The sequence below is a fragment of the Vulpes vulpes genome, chromosome 15 (genome assembly GCF_048418805.1).
Source record: "Vulpes vulpes isolate BD-2025 chromosome 15, VulVul3, whole genome shotgun sequence".
Taxonomy (NCBI): domain Eukaryota; kingdom Metazoa; phylum Chordata; class Mammalia; order Carnivora; family Canidae; genus Vulpes; species Vulpes vulpes.
This window is the reverse complement of record NC_132794.1, coordinates 56,114,158-56,140,798: the sequence shown is the minus strand read 5'-3', so window position 1 is coordinate 56,140,798 and position 26,641 is coordinate 56,114,158. Positions and strand designations below refer to the sequence as shown.

At 34.9% G+C, this 26,641-nt stretch overlaps 1 protein-coding gene across 4 annotated transcripts in view; it reads right to left on the bottom strand.

Annotated features, from left to right (window-relative positions):
* USP8 (ubiquitin specific peptidase 8) overlaps window positions 1–26,641 on the bottom strand; it is a 102,206-nt gene that overhangs the window by 27,283 nt on the left and 48,282 nt on the right. For all 4 annotated transcript variants that reach the window (XM_072738532.1, XM_072738534.1, XM_072738533.1 and 1 more), the window contains 7 exons: window positions 21,704–21,872; window positions 18,415–18,559; window positions 13,802–13,887; window positions 12,177–12,339; window positions 9,692–9,734; window positions 6,908–7,052; window positions 2,968–3,130 (listed from right to left, as the gene is read on the bottom strand). In XM_072738532.1, coding sequence (XP_072594633.1) covers window positions 2,968–3,130; window positions 6,908–7,052; window positions 9,692–9,734; window positions 12,177–12,339; window positions 13,802–13,887; window positions 18,415–18,559; window positions 21,704–21,807 — 849 coding nt within the window. In that variant the 5' untranslated portion in view covers window positions 21,808–21,872. The remainder of the gene's footprint in view (window positions 1–2,967; window positions 3,131–6,907; window positions 7,053–9,691; window positions 9,735–12,176; window positions 12,340–13,801; window positions 13,888–18,414; window positions 18,560–21,703; window positions 21,873–26,641) is intronic.

The window sequence follows — 26,641 nt, the reverse complement described above, 5'->3', positions numbered from 1 at the left end:
CTTCTTTTATTAAAAGTTGTATCACCATTTGTAATGACCAGATAATACTCTATACTCTAATACTCTAGGCTGTAGAACATCGCACATACACACACACCACTCCTAAACTGAATCAATCACTGTAATACTTATGGTTATTTTTCCCATTTAATTATAAATGATGCTGAGATAAGCACTGAAGATCCTTATATATGCACACAACCAATCAATTCTATTAGGGGAAAATCCCCAGAAGTGGAACTGCTGAGCCAAGGCACATGAACATCTTAAGATTTTTAATATATATTGCTAATCTTTAAATGATCTTTAAAAATATAAATCTGTGTATTTCTTTAGAGTAATTTGCTAGAACTAAAACTGCTGGATAAAAAGTTTGGTAGATGCTGCCAAATTGCCCTTCAAAAAGAAAATACCAGTTTATACACTTGCCAACAGTGAATGAGAATGCCTATGATAAATCTTTGTAATTTTTACCAACTGGTATACATAAAATGATATGTTTTAATTAGCTATTAGTGAAGCTGCACATCTTTTAGTATGTTTATTAACCATTAATATTCTAGGATCTAATTAATCACCAATCCCTTGTCCTTTTTTGGCAGTTTGCTATTTTTTTAGTAAAGAGTGAAGGTACTCTGAGTATTAAGAAAAACAGCTCTTTGTCATATATGTTAAAGCTATTTTTCTTAATTTACTTTATTTATGGGATTTTTAACAGAGTCAAATATATAGATTTTCCTTTACAGTATCTTGATTTAGGATCAACATAAGAAAAAAACCACCTACAAGTGCTTTTGCTAGTATTTCCTGTTTCAATTGACATATTTATATCATTGACCGATTTAGAATATATTGTGATCTAAGATGGGGTGCCTGAGTGGCTCAGTGATTGAGTGTCTGCCTTCGGCTCAGGGCCTGATCCTGGGGTCCGGGATTGAGTCCTGCATTGGGCTCCCTGCAAGGAGCCTGCCTCTCCCTCTGCCTATGTCTGTGCCTCCCTCTCTGTGTCTGTCATGAATAAATAAGTAAAATCTTTAAAAAAAAAAAAAAAGAATATATTGTGATCTAAGAAGTAAGGTAGGGGTCCCCTTTCTTAGTGGTTAGCCAGTTGTCTCCAAACCATTCATTTCATCTTTTCTACACTGATTTATTATGTCATCTTTATCATACAGTAAGCTTCCATGTATCTTAGGTTGTACTTTATGAAACTGCCCTTTTATAGGTCAAAACTAGTTGAATATTAGCAGTTTCATATATCAATCTATACTTGGGTATATTTCTAGGTTCCCTATTTTAAAGCATGAATTGTCTTAAGGCTTTATCATTGCCCTTCTGAAGGGTAATGTTCCATCAACTGACCTTCCTACTAGCACATTAAGTTTAATCTTACCAGCATTCAGTGCTATCAGTTTAATAATTTAGCAAATTGAGTGTTATTTTTTACCTTTGTTAATTTAATTAACAAAACAGTGATCATTTCAATTTACACTTCTACTAGTAAAGATGATAATTCTTATGTTCTGTCACTTGCTCAGGTCTGTGTTCACTACTTATTTTACTATTTTATCTTAAATAATTTTCTTATTTGCAAAAGCTCTTCATATTTTAGGTGTTCTAAACTATAGTTGACTGTTGAGCAACATGGGTTTGAATTACGGAAGTCTACTTACACACTTTTTTCTTTTTGAGTTGACAGCAAAAGCCACAGGCATTTATTTATAATTGCCCATCCCAGTCTCCACAGAACCAAATTGAAAGCAATTGGTGCAGAGGTAGTGCCTGTTGCCCACTGAGTACCTGGGCAAATCTGCTGAGGCTGTCAGCAGTCCTCAACAATCCCCAGCTGCTCCAAACTGGACAGGGCTACAGGTCACTGCGTGCCAACAGAGTGGTTCGGTTGAAAGCCCTGGGCTGCTGGGCAGGAGGCTGGGCTGAAATGGAGGAATGCACCCAGAGGCTGCCCAGGAAGCCCAGCATCTCTAGCATTCCCCACTCTGTGCCTTTAGCCTCCTTGGGTCTAGGACCCCACCCTGGTCAGGGGCAGATCGCTCTCTCTAGTAGCTCCTGGAAGCCAGAACACATATATGTAGCAGTAGTTGCCCAAAGCCACAGGCTGGTGGTATACCTCTAGGCAGACGGGGCAACGGTACTGTGCTCCAGAGTGCTGTTGCTACCTGCAGGCCTACCCAGAAGCTGCCACTGTTGAGCAGAGGACACTAGGCTGTAGAACATCGCCATCCCAGGAACAGACCCACTGTTGCCACAATCCTTGTCTGACACTGCCCATCCACCTATATGGGTGGGTAAGTTTACGTATAATAAATATATGTACAGTATTATAAATGTATTTCTCGTCCTTATGATTAACATATTCTTTTCTCTAGCTTACTTTACTGTAAGAATACAATTTATAATACATGTAATATAGAAAATACGTGTTAATCAACTGTTTATCTTATCAGTAAGGCTTCCAACAGTAGGCTATTAGTAGAAAAAGTTGCAGGAAGTTAAAAGTTGTGGCAGGGTGTCAGCACCCCAAACCCCTACATTGTTCAAAGACCAACTGCACTGCCATATTTGTTGCAAATATTTTCCTGTGTGTCTTCTGTGTTCTAATCCTATAGTATTTTTTCACACTTAAAATTTTTATTTTATCAAGTCAAATCTATCAAGCTTTTTCTACTTAGTGACTTCTTCCTTTGCTTTTATGTTTCACAGTCTATTCTTAAAACAAAAAAAAAATGCTTTTTTCAGATAATTTATGTTCCTAGAAATTCTAATTCTCCTTTATATAGATCAGTTTATTGTTAGTTGGTCATTTAGTATAGTCTTTTGGGTTTGAATAAAAAAAAAAAATCTACCAAAGGTGATGGATTTTATCCTTAAGATAAATAGCTAGTCAATACACCTTTCTAACAACCAAAGAAGGCTTACAATTATAGTAAACTAACAAGGAAACTTGCTAACCTTGAAAAGTGCATCTTTCAGACTCCGTAGAGTTGTTCCAAGTTGTAAATCTTTTGTAGAACTAAACCAGTCAAGAAGTACCACATATTCCACACTCCCCCTCTTCTTCCATGTGTCTTTAGAATCATCTGGGAGTTTTGCTTCAATCCAACTAGCAGTGACTCTGAAATGTATTATTAATATTTTGTATTGGGGCAGAGGTAGACAAGAGGTCCTAATATACTAATATAAGACAATGAGTTTTCTTCTAGTCTGTATCACACCATAGCAAACTTTAAGAAACATCTTTTCCTAAGGTCAAACTATTATTTCAGGATATTAAATATCCCGTAATGTTTAACAACATCACCTCTGTATAACACTGGGATATATTTTAGTCACCATTAGAAACTAAAAGAAATAGACTCAATTCTGACCCTTCACAAAAAGGGCCAAAAGTGAAAACAAAGGAAGTCATCTGAGCACCTCACTCAGCCATATATAACTGGGGGAATTGCTTGAGAAACATTATTTATATTGCAGCTCTCTCATACCTATATAATTGTTAGACCAATACCAAAACATTTATTTAACACACAGAGCATTAATTATGTGCCAGGTACTCTTCTAAATGCTTTGTTCTCATAGAATCTCACTGAATCCTCACAATAAATCTTATGAAGTAGGCATTACTATCTTCATTTTACAAATGGAGAAACTGAGGCACAAAGATGTTAAGTAACCTGCCCAAGATTACAGCTGCTAAGTGAAGTCAAAATTCAAACTCACGCCATCTGGTTCATGTCCTTGCTCTTAGCTGCTTTGCTGTGCTGCCTCTTAAATCATCAACTGTGAATAATATCAGCTCTATATTAAAGCATGCTGTTCACGTCCTCTTTTGCCCACATAAAAGTAAAAAGTTCTTACCTAAAATCCTTAGAATGGACCTACAGCATGGGCCTTCCTTCCAATCCTAGTATATCAACTCCTCATCACTAACTACTTGCCCCCTTCTTCCACTCCACGCAAGCCCTTATAGTTCCTGGTTATCAAGGTATACTCCAGCCTAGCGGCCTCTGCTTCTGTTGTCCTTCTTTCTGGAATTCTTTTCCCTCAGATAACCGCATCACTCATTTCCCTTATCCCCTCAAGATCTGCTCAGTTATAACTTCTCTGTGAAGCCTTTCTGGATTAAAATTTTAATACCTATACCCAGTGTACACACTTGACACACCCATGTCCACAGCACTTATTAAAAGTAGGCATACATATCAAATTTTACTACCTCACCTCCCTGTTAACCATAGCAATCCAGCCCATGGTAAATGAGTGCTCAGTAAATTATCTACTGAATGACTGAATAAATAATACAGACTCCTCCAGGTAAGGAACTCATTATTCCTAGTAAAGCACATAAGCATCTTAATGCTTGCTGGCAAGGAGCATGTAATGCTACTGGCAAGTTAAGACCAGTGCGCTCAATATTCATAAGTAAGACAAAATGGTTTAGATTATTTAAAAGAAAGAAACCTTGTTCCTATTTAACAATGTTGGCTACTGTATCTTCTTGGAAATAAAGAAAAAATATATAATACTGTCTCATAACATTCTCACCCGATACACAGTGATCAAAAGGATGTTTGGTCAACAAAGAATGGAAAATATTGAAATGTCATATTCTTAAGGACTATTTCTGACTCTGGGAATATATATTTGCCTCAATACTCTTTGTCTAAAAACTCAAGATTAGTATTCTATTAAAACACTTTAGAAAATAATAGTATTAACCAGTACATACCAAACTTCAGTCTTTTGTGTATCATCTTCACAAGCTAGTGCAATTTTGCTCTACTTTGCCTATTTAATATTTTAACTTAATTATTAATTTAATTACTTAATTGAAAGTGACCCTTTATTTAAATTTAATAGGAAAATTATATTCCTATATCTGTGGAAAAACAGCATTGTATCTAACAAGTTATAAAAATAGATAATTAAATTATGCTATATTCACATAATAATCAGCATACAGCAATGAGAATAAATGAATCACAACTATACACAATATAGATGAATCTCACAAACCCAAAGTTGAGTACAAGAAGCTAGACACGAGACGCCTAGGTGGCTCAGCGGTTGAGTGTCTGCCTTTGGCTCAGGCCATAATCCTAGAGTCCGGGTCAAGTCCCACATCAGGCTCCTTGCGGGGAGCCTGCTTCTCCCTCTGCCTGTGTCTCTGCCTCTCTCTCTCTCTCTGTGTCTCTTATGAATTAAATAAATAAAATCTTTAAAAGAAAAAAAAAAAGCAGCAGCCAGACACAAAAGACTATAGATTGTGTATTTCCTTTTATATAAAATATAAAAACAGACAAAAATAAATCTTTTCTGTTAGAAGTTGAGTGTTCCCTTTGGTGGGAGGAGTAGTAGTAACTAACAGAGGGTGTATGAAGGGCTTTTGGAGTGATGGTAATACTCTATTTCTGGTCTCAATGTTAGCAAAATTAGTACATTCAGTTTTTGAAAATTCACAGGGCTAAATACTTAGGAAAGGGGTGCTTTTGTATGTGTACCATACTGTTTTAAAATGTTAAAAAAAACAATGAAAGAATAATTATAATCAGCTAGCTCTTTCTCTAAGGAAGGAGATTAGCAAATATTAAAGAGGAATGCTAGCACCAAACAGACTTCCTACAACTCCTTCTGAAAAACTGAAACAAAAATTAAAGGGGAATAATTTTCTTGGCATATAGTTCATTGTTCCTTAATCTTCAACCTAAACTCATCATGAGTTTCATAGTAGTCAAATTTCTCATATTTTGGGAAACACCTAAGCTCAACAAAACCCACCAGCTTTCTGTTACTACCGATTAGACCATCCAAAGATTAATTAATTACAGTTCTGTCTTTTCAAATCCTGGAATATATTCCCACCTACTTGATTAGACTAAGCACTCCAGTTTTGCTTTTAAACAGCGTATTTACAAAAGCGCCCTATTCTTTAGGTCAAACATTTGTCAAGCATCAACAATATGCCAAAAACTATGCAAATTTTATTATCTAATTTAAACGTGTATCTTCTCAATGTTGTTTAAGTTAGGTCTTAAAATGATAGATGATAGATTTTAACTAATCCAATCCATAAACTAAGACCCAAAGAGGTTATATAATTTATATAACACTCAAAACAGTAAAAATGGCTCTGGATATGGAGTTTTAGCTCTGTTATTATTATGACAGTTTTTAATACAGAATATATCCATGCAAGTAACTTTAAATTATTTTAAACTCTAAAGCCTTATCAGAAAAAGAAAAATCTTTTTAGGAAGTCCTTATTAGTACTAGGCACTGTGCTAAGTGTGTGTGTATGAAATTTCTCACTTAAACTTCTTAAAACTTCTAAAACAGGTAATATTACTACCCCTGTTTTACAGATAAGAAACATAGTCTTAGACAGGTGAGGTCACAGGCAGAAGCAATGTAGTTGATAAGAGACAGTTACGATCTGAATATAGCCTGACTTTAGAGTCTATCCACTTACTGAATCACTCGGCTACTTTTTTTTTTTTTTTTTCAAAAGTATCTGTGTACTCTTTTAACACAGATAATAACATGGGGCATTTCAAAAGAAAAAACAATTCAATTAGTTCACAATTGTAGTCAATTTGGTGCATATGCTTCATAAGCTCATAAATAGAAAATAAGAGAAATCAGTCAACCAAAACCTCAACAGAGAAGGCACACAAAGGCAGCATCGTTTCTCTTTTAAGACCACAAATGATACAAACAGAAGAAAACAGCCAAATCAGAATGTCCTTTACACTACCCTTCAGACAAAGGATAAAGCGTGCCATTAAGGAGCAACAGGAGGAAAACAACTGACTCTATCATACGTAGTTTGGATGTTAATAACATTTACTATTGTCCACAGTTTACCATTTTATCTAAATACACAATGACCCACCCTGGACTGATGGCTTCTTCAGGAACACAGAGAGAATTTGAAATATGAGAATCCTGATAATCCTGCATTCTTCGTGCATCCATTATAATCAAGCTGATGTTTTCATCCATCATCATTGTATACAGCTCCTTTGCTGTGATTGTCCCTTGGAATCAAAAGAGACAATATAAGCACTAAGAAACACCTAGTTTTGCATGCTGTCATATCAGTAAACACAGGACATTAATCATTTATTTCTTCTCTAGAAGACTGAAGTGTACTAGGTGTCATATACCTGCTATCCCATCATACTACTTATTATTTTTTAAACTAACATTAAAAATAATTTGTATTTTTGACATTTATCAAGAAACTATTCACTGTTGTTTCTGAAGGCTTAAATACGAAAACATGCTCTTGAGGTTACAACCACATCTGGTGCTGGCTCTGTTGTTGGTACAAAGTAAAGGAAATTAATATATGTATCTCATGAAAATACTGTTACTCTCTTTTTAATAATTAAATCATTTGACAAAAGTCAATCAGAAGAAACATCTATGGTTCAAAAATTCTCGACAAGTTCTAAATTCTTTTCAAAAAAATCTCTGAGGTGGTCTTATGAGGGATAAATTTGAAAAACATTTAGATTTTCAAGTATTCCTAGAGAATAAACCAAAAGCTTGTTATTTGTGTTCTTATCAAGGGTTGACAAACTACCTGTTTTTACTGGAACACAGCTACACAAATGTGTTTACATGTTGTCTATGGCTGTTTTTTTGCTGTGATAGCAAGAACGACAGCACCCCTTGCCCCCAAGCCTAAAATGTTTACTTTCTAGCCGTTTAATATTTAGCCAAAATAAATATTTGTTAGCTGCTATCTTCTTCCAGCTTCTACCACTTGAAATGGAAGATTAAAAAGTACAAGGTCAACTATATTTCAATAATAAAAACTTTGAAGATAAATAAACAAGAAACTATTTAAAAAAATAAAAAGTTACTACAAGGGAGCTTAAAATGTAAAGAACTATTTTGGGAGTGAGATGTGAGAAGAACGTAATCACAGCATCTCCTAAGCTAAAATACCCACCTAATAACCATCCTACTTCCCTCTCTAACCATCAAGATCATTTTGATGATAAAACTGTCTAAGTTGGGAAAAAACCACTTAGAAAAGTAATACCTAAGCAGGATGAGATACAAAAAACATAGATAAAAACAAATCATGGAATGAACTGTTAACTTTTATGAAGGTATTTTACTATATTATATTTAAAATTTTTGTATAGTACTATTTTATTTTTTAACGATTTATTTATTATTTGGTGGGGAGGAGCAGAGGAAAAGTGAAAGACAGAATCTCAAGCAGATGCCCTGCTGAGCACAGAGCCCAACACGGGGCTTGATCTCACAACCCTGAGCCAAAATCAAGAGTCGGACACTCAACTGACTGAGCCACCCAGACGCCCCTGTTGTACAGTAGTTTGTTTATTTATTTTAAAGATTTTATTTATTTATTCATGAGAGACAGAGAGAGAGAGGCAGAGACATGGACAGAGGGAGAAGCAGGCTCCATGTAGGGAGCCCAATGTGTGACTCGATCCAGGGACTCTGGGATCACGCCTTGACCAAAGGCAGATGCTCAACTGCTGAGCCACCTAGGCATCCCTGTACAGAAGTATTTTAAATAGAGAATTTATTTTAGTGTTACATAAAATTAATATTTAAGTTGAACCCCCCCTTTTTAAGATCTTATTTATTTACTCATGAGAGACAGAGAGAGAGAGGCAGAGACATAGGCAGAGGGAGAGGCAGGCTCCCAATAGGGAGCCTGAGGTGGGTCTTGATCCTAGGACCCCGGGATTATGACCTGAGCCAAAGGCAGACATTCAACTACAGAGCCACCCAGGTGCCCCTAAGTTGAACCTTTTCTGAGAGAGGAAAACTTTTGCAACTGAGTCTTTCTGTTTACGTCACATATTTGTGACTAGAATACCAATACCATCTACGTATTAACATCCAAATTACTGGTTTAGATTTTTTTTTTTTAAGATTTTATTTATTTATTCACGAGAGACACAGAGAGAGAGAGGCAGAGACACAGGCAGAGGGAGAAGCAAGCTCCATGCAGGGAGCTTGACGTGGGACTCGATCCCAGGGCTCCAGGACCACGCCCTGGGCCAAAGGCAGGCACCAAACCGCTGAGCCATCCAGGGATCCCCTGGTTTAGATTTTTTTGAGGGAAGTGGAGAAGACTGTTAAAAAATTAGGTCTACAAACTAGAATCATAAGTTGTAATACCTAATACATGAATCCTTTTATAAAGTTTACTTCTATAAAGTTACTAACAGTTTCACATATGTTAACTTATTCAATACTTACAATAAATCTATAAAATAGATACTACTATTATCCTCACTTTACAGATGGGTAAGTTAAGGTAGAGAGGGTAAGTAACATGCTTAAAATCACATGGAAATTCAGAGAAGCCAGTATTCAAAATCCAGGCAGTGTGACTTCAGAGAGTCTGTGCTCTTAACTGCTATGATAAACTACATCTTGGGGGGAAAAAACAAATAACCTGAAAAGTATAAACTGTGGCTTTGATGTTTTTAATTACATATTACCATAAATATTCCCCATGATATATGTAGAATATAAACACATTTTCAATATGATTGTACAGACTTAAAAAAATGATAAAGCTTACATACAAACTAAACACAATGTAAAATCTGAAGTTTATTCTGATTAAAAGAAGATCTCAATAATAACCCAAAAGGACTCTCTTTCTGTACATGCTTACCTTTCTCTGTGGTCTCATTTTTTTCACTCTTTTCACCATTTATCTATTTCATAGAAAAAAAAGTTTCAACTTTAATAGAAGTAAACATATTCATAGAAACAGAAAGTTCAACTCTATTACTTCATCGAAACTGAAAGCCTAGAAAATGAAGTGTGTGCAATACTGGCATTTTATTAAAATACAGATGGGACAGTCATGGCTGCATCAGGTTATCTGGCAGCAAAAAACAGCTGAAATAACTAGCAGCACATCAGAATCATGTAATGTTTCCTTGAAATTTTCTTCAGTTAAAGGCTAAATAGAATATAAAAGCAGACTGTTATAGAAACTTAATATTTAATTTAATGACAATATTTCTTATAATAAAATAAAAATTCTAGCTATTCATTTCAGAGTTCTGTATTACATTATTAAATAAAAATAAAGTAATCAAAGTTTTACAAATTTGTATTTTTCTAACCAAGACCACATAGGATAATTCCAAGGTACTAATTCATTTTATAGAGGACCCACTTGAGCCTAGTGATCAATTTTAGCATCACTAAAATTAAAAAAGAAATGTATATTATATGCCTGCTTATATAATACAGTATGAAGTGCACAGTATCACCTATGAAGCATTCTTGCCAAAAGCAAAAACTGAACCTGAATCCTATGAAGCTTCTAGGTTGAACTTCCAAGAAATATGGAAGATAGAAGTAGAGATTAAATGACATGAGGAAACAATCAGTTAAAACCAGAATGTAACTGGTTCATTTCACAGAACTGATCCATATCAAAAAGTCAAATTCACGAAATAAAAAAAATGAAAGGGGGGGGACTCAAGCAGAGACTACTACAGAGACATAATTTAAGAGACATACCAATCAGAAGACTTTGAGTGGATCTTGTCTGGATCCTAATTCAAACAAATCAACTCTAAACTATCGTTGTAAGACAGTGGGTAAATGTGAATAAAGACTGGGTATTAGATTATATCAGGGAATTATAGTTAATTTTGTGAGGTGAAAAAGAGCATTGTCATTATTACGAAAATGTCCCTTTTCTTTGAGATGCACACTGAAATATTTAGGAGTAAAATGATATGTCATCTGGAACTTACTATGAAATAATCCAGCAAAAGGGGAGAAGTGCAGATAAAAAATGTTGACAAATGTTAGTTGATTATTGGCAACTAGGTAATGTGTCTAACAGTATTCCCTTTTCAGTATAAAAAGGCTAACAAAAGTAAAAATAATAAGTAGTTGGCTCTCCTGTTGGAAAGGCAACAAAATGAAGAGATTTACAACTCCCTTTCTTATGTTATTTGAAATCTTGTTATTTATCTGCATCAACCACTTGACCTACAAAAGAATATCTCCTAAGGCAGTGTTATTTATCTTATGAGTTCCTAAAATCAACAGGCCATACTTCCTTACTTCTTTTTACATAGTGCCTACAATGTCACAAGTAATCGAACAACTATTTCTTTTCTTTTCTTTTTTTTTTTTAAAGATTTTATTTATTTATTCATGAGAGACAGAGAGAGGGAGGCAGAGACACAGGCAGAAGGAGAAGCAGGCTCCATGCAGGGAGCCCTGTGTGGGACTCGATCCTGGGTCTCCAGGATCACACCTTGGACTGAAGGTGGTGCTAAACTGCTGAGCCATGGGGCTGCGCCGAACAACTATTTCTTAACGAAACCAACAGTGATTCACATACAAATGATAGCTGAAAGATACAAGATCCTTAAGAAAAAGTAAAGCAGAAATCTTTCCATGAATTTCAAAAGCGCATAAGAAATTATATTTTAGGAAAAACACACAAGAAAAGAAAGAAATTATATTTTAAGAAGAATGGTTTCTCAGAAAGTAAAGGGAAGGAGATACAGGGGTAGCTGGCAGGTACAGATTGAGTCACTGACAGTTCTTGGCAAACAAATGCTGTCACTAGATTTACTAAGTAGTCACTGAATAAAATGGAACAAAAGAGGAAGAGGAAAGGGAAAGGGGCAGAAAGGAAGAAAAAGCAAAGGGGAGAGTATGAGACCCTAGAAACAGATAAGGTTGTATACCAAATAAGTAATATACCAAGTCTTTTTCTATGTAAATTACATTTATTAGAAAGAAGAGACCTTAAAGATCACCTATTTCAAGATCTTCATTTGGCAATGAGGAAATGAAGTCCTAGAATGGTTAAGCATGACTTGACATGGGACCAGAACTCACATATACTGAATCACACTCAAATGCTCTTTCTACTGCTCTAATCAAGTATACAATGACTGCAAAAAAACAAATAACGCACAGAATAGAGTTCTGTAGAAGCTTCAAAAGAACCTGGAATCAAATGAAGCTAGAATATTTAATTCAATTTCTAATAAAAACACTTTAAATTTTACCATTGTGGCCTAAAAGTGTGTTGTAGTGGTTATGTCACTCGCCTTAGGCAAATCATCTGAAAAAAAGAACCAGTATTTTTACTTCACAGAATAAATTTGAAATACCTTTTGGGTTTTGTCTCTGGAATCCATTACATTTTCCAAGGAACTTTTAGTTGATGTGCCACCATCCTCTCTTCCTGCTTCTTGCCTTTTCTGTTTCTGCAGCTGTTCTTCCTCCTGTCTGTCCTTTTCTTCAAGTTTTTTCCGAACTTCGGCTTCTTCGTATCTAGTTGACAAAAGAAGTCAAGATGTGTTCCTTGGCTTATGATCATGAAAAGTCAAGGAGTTCCAGTTCCATACAATTAGTCTCCCTACCTTGGGGTATTTTATGGCAGCATACTTTGTTCCTCCCACTGATACTTGACTCTGCTGGTGTTCTATTACAAACCACAACTTATAAATTCGCCCTATGTAGATTTCAAATTACCCAAAATCTTGAAGAAACACTATGCTCTCAGGTTAAAGCTATTTACTGCTTTTTGTTCTTACGCTCCCACTAATTTCAACCTTTTAATAATTCGAATCTGCTGCAATTTCTTTTTCAAAGGATTTATACTCTTGGACTTAATTCTAAAGACTCATCTACTTACAAATTCAGAATATAAAAAAATTAAGTGAGAAAACGGCCTTAATGCTTAGAAGATAAAGGAATATCTTTGGTAATAGTACAAGTAGGGAAAAACTAGGAAATCCAAGAGAAACATCAATAATGTGGTAACCCAAAGATTAGGAGAAATTCTTTTTTACTTAGGTGATTAACTGGCTAAAGGAGAAAGAGAATGGTGATTTTAAATTGTATCAACCACCTTAATATATTCCAGTCCCAAGATTAGTAATTTCTCAGAAGGATAAAGGGAATACATTAAGTCAAACAATTTCTAAGAAAAGATTATGATGTATATAATTCATTGATCTAAGCACGAAAAATCATTTAGAAAAATGTTCCCTGGGCAGCCTGGGTGGCTCAGCGGTTTAGTGCCGCCTTCAGCCCAGGGTGTGCTCCTGGAGACCTGGGATTGAGTCCCACGTCGGGCTCCCTGCATGGAGCCTGCTTCTCCCTCTGCCTGTGTCTCTGCCTCTCTCTCTCTCTCCTCTCTGTGTATTCTCATGAATAAATAAATTTTAAAAAAAGAAAAAGAAAAAGAAAAATGTTCCCTTTCATTTTGTTAAGGAATGACTAATAACTAAAAATTGAAGCATACTGTTTTAAGTATCTAATTACTTCATAAGCCTGGTAAGTCAATCATAGTAAATATTAGAATTAGGTCTGTTTTTAAACACACAAAACTACTGCAGAGTAGGCAGTCCAAAACTAATAGTAAATACTTCATTCCCATAATACCAATGTCCAGAGCACATTACAACCTGGGGTAAATAAGGAATTATATTTTTATGAAGAATCCTGTCAGAGAGTTAGAAAAAACTGGATCTGAGCTCCAATCTACTGCATGAATGTTTACCTTAATCTGTCATTCTAAATACTTTTAGATTTTCAGTAAAAAATATGAATGGTAACACATGAACATAGTAAAGGTAGTATGGCAAAAGATTCTAATTTCTATGCTCCAGTTAAAATAAGATTTATTTCTAGGAATTGAGATTCATATGCATGGTCAGATTAAGTTCTAAATACTATTTTTATTTTCTAAATTTATGTTCTTTTAAAGATTTTATAATAAAGTCTGTACCTGAGTTTAAGGCTTTCAGAGAGTCTTTCAGCTTCTTCAATAGCTTTTTTGATGTTTGCGAGTCCAAGTATTGAATGAAAGTAGTCCTAAAATTACAAGAAAATCATCCCATACTTTTAGTCCTGGCCATTGTACACAGCACTAAGGCTAAAAACATTAAAATCATGGTGCTATGTAAAGGAAAGGTTGGATGAAAACATTATTATGATCGAATGAAGTATTTTTTTAAACTTTTAATCCTACATAAACACACAACTTATTCTCCAAATGTTTCAAAAGTATCTCTTCATACCATTAGTTTGTAAAAACAAACAAAAAAACCCCTAAAAGGTAATAATTTTGATAATTGGAAGACAGCTTTAAGAAGTATAAATCCTATTCCTGCTATTTATGAATAAGTGCCCAAAAGCAAAGCTTTTAGGAGCAAAATATACTTTCCTATTTTAAGTATGTTACTCAGTTTTTTTTTCTCTAGTCTCAGAAGCCATAAAACAAATTGTATATTGACCTACAGCATGGGATTTATTTTGTTTTACTTGTTTTAAACTGAGATGTTTTTGCCTCCACCTTTATTTTATAATAGTGACCTCCTCTCAACTGGAGTCAAAACTTTTTTGACATAAAACAAGTTTCACACTTGGGGAAACTTTGAGTAAAAGTCAAATGGTAGAAATAAATCATTAATAATGTTATCTTAATAAAAACCTAAAAGGTTTGGCACATAACTTACTAACAAAGCATAATAAAGTTAAAAAAAAAATCACTTCTCTAAGAGGTCATTCATTAGATCCTGCAATCAAAGATATTTTCTTTTTTTTTTTTTTTTTTTTTTTCAAAGATATTTTCAAGTCAAGACTGGTTTGACATGACAGTAACACAGTGAGACCCAGCTACCTGATTTTTTGATCTAATTATCAAATTGGCTACAACCAGACAGTGTGACTCTGAAATAGAGCTTAGTAGCACAGTTTATCACAAATGATTTAATAATAAAAAAGCCAAGAAGCCAGTTATCCATCTTTGGCTCTCTGAGATGCAGTCACTAGATGCTGGTAGGGTAAATCTTTTGACAACAGCTATTTTATGTCTACCTATCTAGCTTAAAAGAAGATCATGTTTTGTGGCGCCTGGCTGGCTCAGTTGGTAGAGTGTGCAACTCTTGATCTAAAGGTCAGGGTCTTGAGTTTGAGCCCCATGTCGGGTGTAGAGAATACTTAAATAAATAAAAGTGCATCATGTTTTGATTAGGCTTATTATTCTAAATAAAGACTAAATAAATTAAAAGGCTCTTCACTATGTAATTTCAATAAAAGTATACAGTTTTTTTCAAAATTGTATCAACTGAAAACTTCAGCTGCCACAATGTCTAGACTTTTGATGCAATATGCTTTTAATAGAAAACAAAATTTAATCACTATTGTAAGATTTCTCTCATAAAAATAAAACACAAAAGCAAAAAGTACCATGACTTGTTTTATTAATTTTTTTGACATGAACTTATTAAAAAGCTGGCCTGTAAGCTCAGCTTAACCCTGTTTAAATCCTGAAAAAACTGTTTGGCATTTAGGCATGGCTGTTACAAACTTAGAAGACACTCCCCTAATATTAGTGAGGTTTCTTGTCAATATTATCTCTTTGTTCTTAAAGGAGCACAATTAATATTTTCAAAAGTACTGACAATTGGCAGAATAGAAAAATAACATCCAATTCTTACACAACCAAAAATGTTTCTCAAGTTTACCGAAGTAGAACTTTCTTATTTCTAAACATAAAAATTCAAATAAGTATTAAGATTTTACAAATAAGAAGGCTTACCAATAATACTTAGGATGAGTGATCATGTATGCCATACAGATTTGAAAATGTAATTCTAATTTTACCAGGACTTTGTTACACTAGTATTTTCATTATTATTTGCCTTCCTCTCCCTTTTCAGAAAATCCTGAAAAAATTATACATACACTGATTTTTTCAATGAGTAAGAAATATAATGTGTCCTTTAGTAGTGAGCTTGCTAAATTAACATTTTATCTAAATCTTAAATATTCCCTCAAGTAAAACAGGAGTGAAAGATACAAGTTTCTGAAGAAGACTGGTGGCATTACATTCTGCCCCTATCTGACATTATATTCTGCCCTAAAAAATATCTAGTTAGTAAATTTAACACTTTACATACTTGAAGTACACTGGAGATGTTGGGCTAAATAAAACAACAAAAAAATAATTCTAAGGTAGAAGCAGAAGTGTACCCTAGACAGAGCAAATAAACAACTTGAGTGTATGAAGTAACAGCCTGAGTTACCTGAGCCTTTGCACGGAGCTTCCTAAGCTGACCAACTCCTGCAACTTTCAACTACTCCCTTTGGAAATGCAATAGATACTCTGTGGAAATGGAAAAAAATTCTTATCGATTAAACTTCATTCCTAATCTTAAGTTTAAAAAAAAAAGTAGCTACAAAGACATTCTCAATCTTCTCAAAGGAAAAAAACTACTTAGAAAAATACAGCAAAAAGTAAATACATAAAAAATTGCCCCTACCACCATAAACAGCATATGTCAAAAACTAGCGAATTATTCAAAGTTACAAATCTTTCGAAAATATTTACTAAACACTTTGCACTCCTTTTTAAAGCAATTCCACTTTAACAGATACTATAAAAACCATCAAAGCATGCAGAAGCTTGTTTGAATTTGGCAGGTCTCTGTATCTGCAGATAGAAATGCCCAAGAATGTTCTAAGTATATGACCAATCTAGTCCTCTGTGAACCTCCAAATGCAAGGGTCACCTTTTCAAAGCTAGATCTAAATCCCTGTGATTATTATTAACATAACTTTGCTGGTGAGAGGAAATTCCAGCAGTGATTTATCATTATTAAGTAAAACATTAAAGTCATCCCTTAACTAACAACCAAAAGAAATCATTTGGTCATACTACTCTGAAAAAAAAAGTTATTTCAAAGAATAAGAGAACATTTTTCACTTCTGTAAGTCAACTGTTCACCAGGGAACAACAAAAAAAAAACCCTCAATATTAATTCAAGAATGGCTTCTTGGAACAGCCTGGGTGGCTTAGCGGTTTAGCGCCTCCTTCAGCCCAGGGCATGATCCTGGGGACTCGGGATCGAATCCCACATAGGGCTCCCTGCATGGAGCCTGCTTCTCCCTCTGGCTCTCTCTCTCTGTCTCATGAATAAATAAAAAATCCTTAAAAAAAGAAAAAGGCTTCTCAACCAGGTAGGAAACCTATAAGCAGTATTCTGGTACTACTGTCTGGTAGCAAGATTGCTCCTAAGTAAAGATAGAATCACCGACAGATTATTCCTCCAATTTCTTTAACCTACTTGCTATGTCCTTCTTTTGCCTATTTCTACTGCAACTGAAATGCAACCATTTTCTCTAGCAACACCTACCCTAGTCATTAGTTCTCTTTATCCATTTACAGCTCTCCCACATTCCCTCCCTCTCCATGGCTTCAGCAAAGTGGAGGAAAGGAACCTGCTCAAAGGATTAAAAGGAAAAGTAGTAGTAGTAGTAATAATAATAATAATAATAATAATAATAATAAATAGAAGCAATCAGTATTAACTGAAGTCTTTAACGTGGTTACAATGTCACTCAAATATAAAACCTGTCACATAAAAACAAGTGACTAACCTGAGACTGACAAATGAAACAGGAAGATGGGAGTGTGTACACATGAATACACACACACACACGGTATTACACAGCTATAAAAAAGATGAGACTGTGTAATGTGACAACATGGATGGACCTATAGGGTATTATGCTAAATGAAATAAGTCAGATGAGAAAGGCAAATACTGTATGATTTCACTCACATATAGAATCTAAAAAACAAAAACAAAAAAACCCCCAAATGAATAAACAAACAAAAAACAGAATCATACCTGTAAACACAAAGAACTGATGGTGGTCGGGGTCGGGGTGGGGGTTGGGGGGGGTTGGGGATGGAGAAAATGGGTAAAGGAAGGTGGGAGATAGGCTTCCAGTTACATAATGGATAAGTTACGGGAATTAAAGGCATAGCATAGGGAATGCAGCCAATGATATTATAATAATGTTGCACGGTGACAGATGGTAGCTACATTATGGTGAGCAGAGCACAATCTATAAATCTGTCTAATCAGTATATTGTATACCTGAAACTAATGTAACACTGCATGTCAACTACACTCAAATAAACCGTAATAAAAACAAAACACATACACAAAATAGGTGACTAAATCTTAAATCCTGAGAAAGTATGACTGCAGTCACATTTTTCTTATTTAATGCATGAGTAAACTGAATCCTTCCACTTGACTTGGCAATTATTTATTGTAACAGAAAAATTACGCATCTGTACATTGCTATAAACTTGTACTAATTAAAGGCAAATTAGGTATAGGTAGATAGTGTGGTTGTATGCACATATATACATTTACAAATAAACTAAACGTTTAGTTTGCTTTTTCTATCCGCATAAGAGTTTGAACTTGATGCTGCATAATGTGATCTAAATTTCAGTAGTAGTTAAAACTTTTAGAGGAAATCAATAGCTCTACTATGCAAAATTAACTTAGAAAATAAAAACGCATAAATAAAAGGTACCTGCTGTTGCTTGAAATCAGGCCTTTTTTTGATAAGATTATAAACGGTCACATATTTCATATATAGTACGTAGGCCCTTTCCTCATCACGATCTAATCTGCTTTCTTCTGCTGTCTTGAAAATCTTCAGGGCACTCTGTACATAACTTTAATTAGAGAAAAAAATAATTAAAATACTTGACACACGGTGGAGGGAAATCATGTTTAAGGTCTACAGAGAATCTTTGTAACATGAATTTCATAATTTAGATTCGCATTACTTTGTAACCGATACAAAGTTAGATATGCATCTGGATGCAACCTGCAAATTCCCCTAGCCTACAAATAAATACTTCTGCTTACTAATAGTTGTTTATATAACATCAAACTGTTCAAAACGTAGGCTGCCTCAGTGGCGCAGCGGTTTAGTGCTGCCTGCTGCCCATGGCGTGATCCTGGAGACCCGGGATCGAGTCCCATGTCGGGCTCCCTGCATGGAGCCTGCTTCTCCTTCTGCCTGTGTCTCTGCCTCTCTCTCTCTCGCTCTGTATCTCTCATGAGTAAATAAAATAAAATCTTTAAAAACAAAAACAAAAACAAACAGTTCAAAATGCATTGAGCCCAGTTTTAAAAGATTTGCTATGATGCATAATCCTGAGACAAGTGGTCCTTGGGCAGCCATATAATAGTTATACTGTATGATTTTTTTTAAAAAAAGATTTATTTATTTGAGAGAGAGAGAAAATGAGCAGGGGAAAGAGCAGAGAGAGAGTGGGAGCAGTCAGTTCCTCACTGAGGAGAGAGCCCGACTGGGGGCTCAATCCTAGGACCCTGAGATCATGACCTGAGCCAAAGGCAGACGTTTAACCACATAAGCCATCCAGGCGCCCCTTTCATACTCTACAATTAAAAATCATAACTCCATACCATTTATACTTAAGTGGGGGAGCTAAAAATCTTTATTACTTTAATGTTAAGATACTTTTCAAATCTCCTCACCCCTTACTATGTTGTAAAAATCTCCCCACCTAAAAATCCAAAAAACAAGGGACAGGGAAAGGGAAAGGAATTTGATCTTTTTACTTGGTTAAAGTTTTCTACAAAATGACCAAACTATACTCTGATTCACTGGTCCTGAAAGGAAGAGAGATTTTTTTTAAAGATTTTATTTATTTATTATTTGACAGAGAGAGCACACAAGCAGGTAAAGGGAGTGAGAAGGAAGCTTCCCACCAAGTGGGGAGCCCAATGCAGGGATCAATCCCAGGACCCTGGGATCATGACCCAAGCCAAAAGCAGATGTTTAACCAACTGAGCCACCCAGGCACTCCAAAAATGAGATTGAAAGCCTAAAAATAAGTCATCTTAAAATTCCACTTTGGTAAAATATTTGAAGAAGCTGTGGCATTCATTCTAAAGTCATTTGCCTGGCTAATAGTCTTTAAAAATCAAATTAATAAAATAGGCATTTCTGCAAAAGGAATTCAATCACTGAAGACTAAAGTTTTAGCAACCTGGCTATAGCACCAGTGCTTATATATAATGTGCTTTATCAATAACTTATTTTAAATAAAATAATAATTTATATTTCCCATTGCTTCCTATTTAAAAGTCATTCAACAAAAGTTTTTATTCTTAGATTTTTATTTATTTATTTTTAGAGAGTGTGTTTGAGAAGGTGGGAGTGAAAAGCAGGAGAGGGAGACAGTGAGAGAGTCTTAAGCAGGCTCCATAGGGGGAGCCAACTCCCTATGGGGTCCAACACGGGGCTCAATCTCACGACTCTGAGATCACAACTTGAGCCAAAAAGACACTTAAGAGACTGAGCCACCCAAGCACCCTACCAACAGGAGTTAAATAGAGCTGCTTTCTCTGTTATCCCATCAGTATTACCAATTTAGCTCAAGAAGTAGGCCAATGCTTCTCATTCTTTCTGTCCCTGAAAAAGATCTCTTTTCTAACAGCCCATTTTGCCTACTTGTAATGGTAGAAATATCAGTTCATTTTGGGATTTTCTTTTCTGACCTTCTTTAAAGTTCCTACTATTGTCTCCTCTTCATCCCTGATGTTTTGTTTTTTTCTTTCCACTTTCTACTTCCTTTAGAAAATGACTCATAAAGATGTCCCTGTGCATTCATAGGTCTCTTTAGATGCCTCTTCACAGGTTCATTTGGGATCATACATATTGTTTTTTAGAGCCTCCCATTTATGGAGGAATCAAGGAATACCTCTTTTCTCTGATTTCTAAAATCTGCCTGCCCCAAGCCATGGCTGGCTAAATCCACTTTTCTTTCTGAAACCCTTATTTCCAACTTTATTCATAATGTATTTACTTATTTATCTCCAAATCTTCTTTGTCAGTCAAAATTAATTCAGAGAAAAAGTTCTGTTATTGCCTTTTGTCCCTCAACAGAGACAGAACTATCAACAAGTTAACAATTTTACTAATACCTCGTTTTTAGCAAAATTACTTCCAGTAAATACCAAAATACCTAGATTTCTCACTATTATATTTTAGCTCAGGACTGATCTTGTAGTCATTACTAGTAACATATCATCTCTAGCCTCTACCTTACTCAGCAGACAGATGGACCATGTCTTCAAAAATAAAAATACCTAAATCTCTAGATTGAAAGTTCATGTCAAATTGGCACAAATTAATACTTTGCTGAGTATTAGACAAAAAAATGTTTCTCCTCTTTCAATCAAAGAAAGACTATGCTAGGGTCATATCTTACATGTGAAATATACAAGAATAAAAAGGATCTTTATTTTTTTTTTAATTTTTTTTTTAATTTTTATTTATTTATGATAGTCACAGAGAGAGAGAGAGAGAGAGAGAGGCAGAGACATAGGCAGAGGGAGAAGCAGGCTCCATGCACCGGGAGCCTGATGTGGGATTCGATCCCGGGTCTCCAGGATCGCGCCCTGGGCCAAAGGCAAGCGCCAAACCACTGCGCCACCCAGGGATCCCAATAAAAAGGATCTTTAAATAAGAAGTGTATCTATACAGTTTTATAAAAAGACATTAACTGTGGCTAAATGATTTCTGTAGAACCCCTGTCTTTACCTCTTAAACTTATAATCTGATATACTGTCTGGAGAACAGAAAATATGTATATTAGCAGAACATATATATATATTATATATATATATATATATGGTTAAGAATTTCTCTAAGGAGGTCTTACTTTATTCATGTGATGATGCCATTTTTCAAATAAACTTCAAACTGACTACTTATCTAACTCATTTAATATGGAAATGAACTAAAAACTTATGATTCAGTGAAACTAGCAAAGGATACATACTTCTTTGTGCTTATTTTCTCTGGTTTAACTTCTGTCTTCTTATTGAGGTCTTTTAGTGAAGAACTGAGGTAGAGTTCTTTAGGAACTGAAGCCACAGCAGGCATGATGAATAATCTTTACTTTTCCACTTTGACAATGGATGGTGTACCTTATTAAAAGTAGTTCTTTTCTGAAACAAAATGAACATAATTTCAATTAACAACAAAATAAGTGAACAGTAAAAAACATAAAAGTTCTAAACCATATCCTTTGTTAAAAGAGTTAATTTTAAGTTATCTTAAGTATTCATTTTGGAAATTCAAGATATTCAGGGTATCAATTATTTTTTTCAAATATTCATTTAACTAAACGAATTATTTTATCACTTTGCCTTAGGTATTAAGAATCTTTCTTGTCAAAGGAATTAACAGAGTTAAGAGCTTTTACACATTTTCTACTGGTAAATCTGCATTAATATATTGATCACAAACAGAAGTTTCATTAAGAAATATTTCCCTTTCTCATTGATAATACCAGTTAATAAAAAGAAACAAGTTGGTGGAGGATGGGGAGTAGGCAGGGCCACTTTACATGGAGCCAGAGATATATGAACAGAATATACCCAAGTAGTTTGGTTTACTCTAAAAAGGTCTTTGATGCTTCATTACATCCTTTGTTCCTCTTATGCTCTGCTAAGTTCTAAGAAGATGGAGAAAGTAGTAAACAAAATAAAGACGAGGAAGAAAAGCTGAGTATGTATCAATTAAGCTGTGTACATGTGCAGGAATGCACATAGGGCAGATCAGGAGCAGACATCAATGAGGAGTCCTGGCAAAATCATTAAGTGTCACAAATGAAAACTTAGAGGAACTCAATTAAATTTATACCATTGTCTCCTGCTTTGAAGAACTAATTACAATTCAAATAAATATAGGCATACGTCATTTTATTGTGTTCCATTTTACGGTTCTTTGCAAGATACTGCATTTTTTATAAACTGAAGACTTGTAGCAACAGTGCACAAAGTCTCTCGGTGTCATTTTCCAACATTTGCTTACTTCTTGTCTCTGTGTTACATTTTGATAAAGCTCACAACATTTTAAACTTGTTTACTATATTTGCTATAGTGATCTCTGATTAATGATTATGCTTGCTAAAAGCTGAGGTCATGATCAATATTTTTTAGAAATAAAGTACTTTTATTTTTCAATTTTGATTCCAGTTTAGCTAACATAGTGTTATATTAGTTTCAGGTGTACAATGTAATGATTCAACAATTCTATACATTAGTGCTCTTTCTGATAAATGTACTCTTTACTCCATATTACATATTTCACCCATTCCACCACCTCCCCATAGTAACCATCAGCTTATTTTCTATAGCTAAAAGTGTGTTTCTTGGTTTGTCTCTTTTTTCCCCTTCATTTCATGTCTTAAATTCCACATACGAGTAAAATCTTTAGTGTATTCCATATATAGTATCATGTCATCTGCAAATAGAGAAAGTTTTACTTCTTCCTTACCAATTAGTATGTCTTAATTTCTTTTGTTGTCTAACTTCTGTGGCTAGACTTCCAATATTATGTTGAATAAAAGTGGTGAGAGTGGACATCTTTGTCCTGTGGGTGTTCCATAGATGGCCTTTATTATGTTGAGGTATGTTTCCTCTAAACCTACTCCGTTGAGAGTATTAAGAATGGATGTTGTACTTTTTCAAATGCTTTTTCTATGTCTATTGAATTGATCAAATGTTTCCTATTTTTTCTTACTGATGTAATGTATCATGTTGATTGATTGGAATAGTGAACCACCCTTGCATCCTGGGAATAAATCCATCTGATTGTGGTGTATGATTTTTTTTTAATGTGTTGTTGGATTTGGTTTGCCAGTATTTTGTTTAGGATTTTTGCATCTATGTTCATCAGAGATATTGGCCTGTAGTACTCTTTTTTTTTTGTCTTTATCTGTTTTTGGTATCAGGGTGATACTGGTTTCACAGAATGAATTTTGAAGTTCTTCTTTCTCTTCTATTTTTTTGGAATAGTTTGAGAAGAATGGTATTAATTTTTCCTTAAATGTTTGATAGAATTCACCTACGAAGTCGTCTGGTCCTGGACTTTTGTTTGTTGGGAGTTTTTGATCATTGACTCAATTTCCTTGTTGGTAATTGGTCTTCTTGCTTTAGTTTTGATAAGTTATATACTTCTAGGAATTTAAGTTGTCCAATTTGTTGGCATATAATTTTTTATAATATCCTCTACAACTGTTGGTATTTCTGCGGTGATGGTTGTTATTTCTCCTCTTTCATTTGTAATTTTTGTGTATTTGGGTCCTCTCTTTTTTTTTTAGTCTGACTAGAAGCTAGTCAATTTTGTTATCTTTTCAAAGAACCAGTTCCTAGTTTCATTGACCTATTCTATTGCTTTTTTAGTTTCTGTGTCATTTATTTCTGCTCTAATCTTTACTTCCTTCCTTCTGAAGGTTTTAGGTATGTTTTTTGTTCTTTCTCTAGCTCCTTAGCTATAAAGTTAGGTTGTTTGAGATTATTCTTGCTCCTTAAGGTAGCCCTGTATTGCTAAACACTTCCCCCTTTGAACTGCTTTTGCTGCATCTCAAAGATTTTGGACCACTGTGTTTTCATTTTCATTTGTCTCCATGTAATTTCTGATTTCTTCTTTGATTTCTTGGATGATTCACTCGTTATTCAGTAGCATATTATTTAATCTCCATATATTTGTGCTCTTTCCAGATTTTTGTGATTGGTTTCTAATTTCACAGTGTTGTCAGAAAATATGCATGGTATGATTTTTTAAAAATTTTTATTTATTTATGATAGTCACGGAGGGAGAGAGAGAGAGGCAGAGACATAGGCAGAGGGAGAAGCAGGCTCCATGCACCAGGAGCCCGACGTGGGATTCGATCCCAGGTCTCCAGGATTGTGCCCTGGGCCAAAGGCAGGTGCCAAACCGCTGCGCCACCCAGGGATCCCCGCATGGTATGATTTTGATCTTGAATTTGTTGAGACTTGTTTTGTGGCCTAATATGTGATCTATTGTGGAGAATGTGTAGCCTGATGTTCTAGGATGGAAAGTTCTGAATACATCTGGTAAATCGATCTGGTCCAGTTGTCATTTAAAGCTACTGTTTCCAGGGTGCCTGGCTGGCTCAGTTGGAAGAGGATGTGATTTTTGATCTCGGGGTCATGAGTTTTCTATACCCAAGCTGGGTGTAGAAATTACTTAAACAGTTAAAAAAAAAAAAAGCGGTTTCCTTGTTGATTTTGCTTGGATGATCTGTCCACCTATGTAAATAGGGTATTAAAGTCCCCTACTATCAAAAAAAATAAATAAATAAATAAAGTCCCCTACTGTTATTGTATTAGTATTGATTATTTCCTTTATGCTTGCTATTAACTGTTTTATGTATTTGGGAGCTCCCTTTTTGGGTGCATAAATATTTACAATTGTTTTATCTTCTTGTCAGATAGTCCCCTTTGTGATTATTTAATGTCTTTTTCTCTGTTATAGACTTGTCTTAAAGTCTACTTTTTGTCCAGCATAAAGAATTGCTGCCCTGGCTTTCCATTTGCATGGTAAATGTTTCTCCATTCCTCACTTTAACCTCTTTCAGTCTGAAATGAGTCTCCTATAGGCAGCATAAAGAAAGGTCTTGTTTTGTTTTGTTTTTTTTAATTTTATTTATTTATTCATGAAACAGAGAGAGGCAGAGACACAGGCAGAGGGAGAAGCAGGCTCCTTGCAGGGAGCCTGATGCGGGACGGACTCGATCCCCAGACTGAGGATCATGCCCCGAGCCAAAGGCAGACGCTCAACCACTGAGCCACCCAGGCATCCCAGGTCTTGTTTTTTAATCTAATCTGCCACCTATGTCTTTTGATCGGAGTGTTTACTTCATTTACATTCAATGTAATTATTGATAGATATGTATTTACTGCCATTTTGTTACTTATTTTATGGTTAATTTTTACAGATTTTCTCTTATCCCTTATTTTCTTGCTCTCTTTCATGGTTTGTTGGCTTTCTTTAGTGATATACTTGAGTTCCTTTTTCTTTGTTCTTTGCATATATATCACTGGTTTTTTTATTTTTGGTTACCATTAGGTTTATATATGCCATCTTCTGCATAGCAGTCCATATCAAGTTGATGATCGCTTAAGTTTGAACCTATTCTTTACTCCTCTCCTATCCCATATTTTAGGTAAATGGTGTTACATTTTACATATTTTTATATTTTATGAATCCCTTAACTGATTTTCACAGAAATATTTATTTTTACTGCTTTTGTGTTTACTTTTCATACTTTCATGGTCTTTTGTTTTCCACTCAATGAGTTCCCTTTATTTCTTGTAGGGCTAGTTTAGTGGTCATGAACTCCTTCAGTTTTGATCATCTGAGAAAGTCTTTATTGTTCCTTCTTGTCTGAATGGTAGTCTTGATGGATAGAGTATTCTTGGCTACAGATTTTTCTTTTCAGCACTTTGACTGTATCCTATCACTCTCTCCTGAGCTGCAGTTTCTGCCGCAAAATATGCTGATAGCTTTATGGGGTTTTCCTTTTTTCTCTTCTTTGATGATTTAAAATTTTCTTTTATTACTACGTTTTGCCATTTTAATTACCTTGTGTCTTGGTGTGGATCTCCTTGCATTGAATTTTTGGGGAGAATCTCTGTGCCTCCTAAATGTGAATATCTGTCTTCTTCCCTAGGTTAGGGAAGTTTCCAGCCAATATTTCTTCAAATAAACTTTTCTGTCCCCTGTCTCTTGTTATAAAGTTATAAAGTTGTATAAAGTTTAAAAACAAACTAAAATGAACAGTTCCCTAAGGATACAAATGAGGTAAACTTATAAAGACAGATAGAAAATGATAAACATAAAATTCTATTTCTGGGGAGCCAGAGGATGTAATCAGGAGGCACATGCAAGGAGCTTTAGGGATATC